This window comes from Coenobita brevimanus, chromosome 46, assembly GCF_032717465.1.
Source record: "Coenobita brevimanus isolate Jiangsu-jjx chromosome 46, ASM3271746v2, whole genome shotgun sequence".
Classification (NCBI taxonomy): domain Eukaryota; kingdom Metazoa; phylum Arthropoda; class Malacostraca; order Decapoda; family Coenobitidae; genus Coenobita; species Coenobita brevimanus.
Window position 1 is genome coordinate 23,531,037 of NC_136999.1, and position 5,337 is coordinate 23,536,373.

General features: G+C 44.4%; 1 protein-coding gene across 1 annotated transcript; it reads right to left on the reverse strand.

The window, feature by feature from the left end:
* Window positions 1-3,567: 3,567 nt before the first annotated feature.
* On the reverse strand, window positions 3,568-4,722 carry LOC145398673 (uncharacterized). The gene has a single exon (XM_080271478.1). It carries the CDS (start codon window positions 4,720-4,722, stop codon window positions 3,568-3,570), a length of 1,155 nt encoding a protein of 384 aa, XP_080127604.1.
* Window positions 4,723-5,337: the final 615 nt, after the last annotated feature.

Sequence of the window (5,337 nt, forward strand, 5' to 3'; positions counted from 1 at the left end):
GTCGTCGGTACGGGGCGGGTTAAATAAAAAAAATTAATTGATCTGAGGAGGGAAACTACCTCTGAACTTATATTTAAATTTCGGCTTCACAGGCTTCTGCAGGTTGGAGCATAACAGGGGCCAATGGTATGCTTTAAACATACAGTAACGTATCTCTGGTGTCAATGTCCTATGTTGTGTCAGGGTCTAATGTGAGAGTGGAACTGTATACTTCAAGGAAATGGCCAAATCATTTCCTAGTTTGTAAATGGAGAGTAGTATATAGCTAAGAATATCTTCAATTTTAACATATTTTACCCTTGTCTGCAACTGAGACTGAGCATTTGACACAAGCAATCCAAATGTCTGAATGGATCAGAAAGAGAAAGATTTCACTGCCAAAATAATATCAGTTGAATTTTTCACAAAAATTAAAATTATTTTTCTCACAGTATATTCATTTTTCTCCAACAGTTATGCCATATCCTTTTTGTACTGAGTACCCTTGAATATAATTGAGTTAGTCATAACTGTGCAGTATTCTGTAAACTGAAATGCACAAACAGCAGCAACCAAATCTTTGTCAAGCATATCATCACTGGAGTTGAGTGCCTGATGAATCTGGAGTGGTGGTGGAAATAAGCAACCAGCACTGTAATAGGCTTGCAACAGCTGATGCCTCTCAGCTAGGGACTGACATACATTTTTGAAGTTTGGCAAGCCCCTTGCACATTTTTAAAAATATGAATGCTTGCTCTCAAATCGAATTGTCCAAAGTCTGATAAGAGGACCAAATCTGAGGATCAGCTCTGGATAGTGGCGCAGAAAATGGAGCTTAGGTCTAAGGTCGACCTGTGGGAAGACCAGGTTTCTGCTCTCAAGATAATCCTGAACAAATGTTCCTAAAAATGCAATCTGCCCCTGGGAGACTGCAGGTGCACACACTAATTCAACTATAAGCTTGAGTTTTAAGTATAATTGCCACACATCATCATATGGATCTTTCACATATTCTGCAATATAAATTGAAAATAACCTGAGAAAAACCCAATTTTGCACAGCATGACCTGTAAGTCGTTCAGCACCTTGACTGATCTCACATGGTTTGTCTAGGCTATCAGTGCCATAATATTTTAGCTCTGAAATTTTCCTATTTAATTCATCATAGTTAAACCACTTCTTGCCTGCAAGATCTGCAATGATAAGAGATACATCATAATTTACAATTCCCTCAAACAGATCATGACCAAGGCAAGGCGGTAATCCTGGGCTGGCAACATGGAAGTAGTCTAACTTATTAAAAACTGAATTAAATTTAATGCCATTGTGCACCTCAACACCTGGAGTTTGCTCAACATATTGGGCATCACTCTTATAGTTCTCCACAGTTCTGTCAGTACCAACATCATATGGACAATCCTTGAATGAATTCAGGTCTATCATACAAAATCTGCTAAAATTTTGATGTCGAAAACTCTCTGTGAATCAACCTACCCCGTGACTCCCAAGATTGTCTCCCATGATGGCAGACAAAGTTCCTTTAAAAGTATTTTCACCATTTCCCTACCAACAGTGCTTGCAGGAATTAGAAATTTTGCTTGAAGTTTCAAATAAAATAATGCAAGTTCCCTCAAAAATAAATCCTGCTCCAGCACATCATGATCATACTGAAACATCTCTGGGTTGCTTTGTGACTGCACATCATTGTCTTCATGACCTACAATATCTCTATCATTGTCATTACCTTCTATATTTTCATTTCGCTCGTGGTGTACATTATTTTCATTTTTCTGAAGACATTTCCTGTTCAGCATATTGGAAGACCAACACCTGTGTTTCCTGCTAAGGTGTGCACTAAATGAACCAACCCTATGAAATGATTTCTGACACCTTCTGAATGGGCAACTTACACATGTGTCATTGCTTATATGTCTTTAAATGTGTTTTCAGTTCTGTCAAACCATGTAATTTTTGCAGACAAAGAGTAACTGAACACTGCACAGCAACATTCTTGTTTTCAGTTTTCCCATAAGTTCCCTTCTTCAGCTTGTTTCCGCCATGATCTCGGTACACATGTGCCCTATATCCATTATATGACAAAACTTCGGTGGCAATTACCTACTCCACAAGGAAACTGATAATTTGGTGTACTTCTATGATATCTGTAATGTGTCATATAGCTGGTGACAGTTGGTGCTGAAAAAGTACACTGTCTACACTGAAACATGTTCCTAAATCAGGTTTATGCTTGCTTAATTTGGATTGGGAGGAGAGGAAAGTAGCTGTGAGAAAGTTGTTAGACTACTTGGTCGCTGGGAAAAAAGAAAAAAAATATCAATACTACTGTGCAACTTGGCTATCAGTATGCAGACACTGCTAAGACTCCTGTAGTTCAGTTCATATTCTCAAAAGCATTATGACTCCTGGGATTAATATACCATTCATCATTATCAGAACCAACTTGCATAGGCCTATGTCTGTCTCCTCATTAACCTCAAACATCAATAGTGCCAAAACAAGATCCATGTGGTCAGTGTGTAAATGATGAAACTGAATACCTTGATATACATGTGCATTACATTAGTTAAATGTCAGGATATATAAATGAAATTTGGGCACCGTACACCATAACTCTAAATGTATTTACAGAAGTTTCAGTTTTTATCACAAGCCAGAAGATGCAATCAAACATGAATAATTATCCAAATCCAAGAACAACTTGTAAGATGATCATGATAACAAGGTTTAGGCTTAGACTTTCATAACCACCGATATTAAACTTTAAAAGCAAATATCAGTATCCCACACGTTAAAATTAATCGTTACATGGTTTCAATTTACACCAGTACTGCAGAGTTTCTTACCTAAACTCAGAAAGATATATATATATATATATATATATATATATATATATATATATATATATATATATATACCACAATTCCACTATAATAACTGTTGCAACACAGACACCAGACGCCCTTACTAAACCTTCAAAGCACGCAGTGTTGGTTCTTGGTTCTTGGTGTTGAGTTAGGGCTTTCATTTCCGAGGGGGTCGGAGGAGCCCTTCCGGTGGCTTATGGAGCAGATGTCTTGCCTAGATGCGATGCAGTTGCCTGGACTTCCTTAAGAAGACACACACCAAGCGAATGACAGGATACCTTAGGGGACTGTTCAGACCCACACCTCCAAGGAGTACTGGCAGAGTGAAGTCTCATACACCGAAGATAGACAGATGATCCCTCAATTCTGTGCGCATGGAGTGAAATCTTGGACAGTGAAAAAGAAAGTGGGCAATTGTCTCCTCTTGATCTCTGCACCACTGGCAGTAAGGGTCCGGCACCAGGCATAGGCGGTGGAGATGGGACGCCAGACCAACGTGTCCAATGCGCAGTCTGGTGAGTGCCACGTCCAAGGCACGAGCAGTGGAACGGGCCCAAGGGTGACAAGAGGGGTCCGTGCGGTAAGCCCCTAAGGTGGAGGAGGGGAGCTCTGCTGCCAATTCTGAGTCCCAGGCCTTTCCACTAGCAACCGTCAGAAGCCTGCTACAAGTTGCCTCTTGAAGTGGAAGAGTCTCCACTGCTGCTCAGGTCAAAGTCAGCCTTGCAGCCCTGTCAACAATCTCATTGCCCCTGATGCCCACATGAGATGGTATCCACTGTAGGCGAAGTACCCAATTCTCCTGGAGAAGTTGACTCAGCAGGGTCTGGATCTCATAGAGGAGATGTCTCGCTGACTGTGCCTTGGGGGACACAGTAAGGTGCAATACTGCCAGACAGTCTGTATAAATGACCACCTTCTGGGGTTGGAGATGTGCCTTGATGAAGGCCAAGGCCTTGAAGAGGGCAAAAAGTTCCGACATGACACTATCATGAAGTGCAGCCAAGCGCCATGTTTGGCAGAGAGAAAGGTCCACTAAATATATTGCCGCAGCAGATGCTGCGGGTGTTGTGGTGTGTGAACCGTCAGTAAATACTTCAAAGTATCCCGCATACACCGTGTCCGACAGCTCTCTGTACAATGCTGGTGCTAGATGTCCATCTCGAGATTTGTCAGAAGACTCCGACAGGCAGAATGATACTAGAGTTGAGAGGTCCCTCCAAGGCGGTGTTGGGGGCACTGAGGGGAGGGCCTGACTGAGTGGTGGTGGCAGCGAGAGGGACCTGTATGCCCAGAGAGCCCTGATCAAGAGTGGCTGGCGGGACCTCCCAGGCCATGCAGGATGTGACAAAATGACACCCGCCTCCTCGAAGAGCACTGGTAAAGGGTGGTGGCGGGAGGAGTGTTGTATGGTCTGGTAGCGGCGGCAAACGAGCTTCGACCTGGTGACATGTAGAGGAGGGACACCACTCTCCACCTGCAAGGACAGCACGGGGGAAGAACGAAATGCGCCCAGGGCAATGCGTAGGGCTGCGTTTTGTATCGGGTCAAGTTTTTGCAACTGAGTGGAGTATGCTGAACCATAAACTGAGCACCCGTAGTTGATCTTTCCCAAGATGGCAGCACGGCAGTAGCCTAAAAGAAGGTCACGGTTGGCACCCCATTTAGACCCTGCTACACCCTTCATGACGTCTAGCCTCTTGGCGCAGGATGTTCGGAGGTATTCTATGTGGTGACGCCACGTAAGGACTGGCCCATCCAGACGAAGTCCCAAGAAGGTGTGAGTACGGACTACAGGAGGAGATTCAGTGCCTATCCTGACCACCGGCTGAGATGGCATGCGACGCAAGGTGAAGGCCATCACGGCACACTTTGACACCCCGATCTCCAGATCCCATTGGTGAACCCAGTCCTCTAGAGTTGAGACAGCCGCCTAAAGTCTCCTCTGTGCACTTCCATGGTGGTGTCCCTGCTAATGATAGTCACGTCATCTGCATAAACCAATGTGGAGACGTCCAGATGGTTGGGCAGGTCTGACATCAAAACATTGAAAAGCAAGGGGCTGAGAACTGAGCCTTGGGGCACCCCTCTACGGATGGGACGAGGAGAGGAAATGGCCCCACCAACAGATACGACATAACTCCTGCCATCAAGATAGTTGACAAACCAAGCCAACACTGAACCAGAGACCCCAAGGCAGGAGAGCTTATACAGGATGCCAGTATGTGGCGATGAGTCAAAGGCCCCCTTGATGTCCACGAAAAGGACCAGCATATATAGCCCCTTGCGGTACGTGTCGTGGATCAGGTATTCCAGCTGGCAGAGTATGTCCAAGGTGCCCCGGCATGGGCGAAAACCACATTGTTCCTCTTTAAGAAGGGATCTAGATTCTAGCCACCATGACAGGCGACGAGCCACCATCCTCTCCAGCAGTTTCCCTACACACGAGAGAAGGGCGATGGGCCTGTACGAAGAT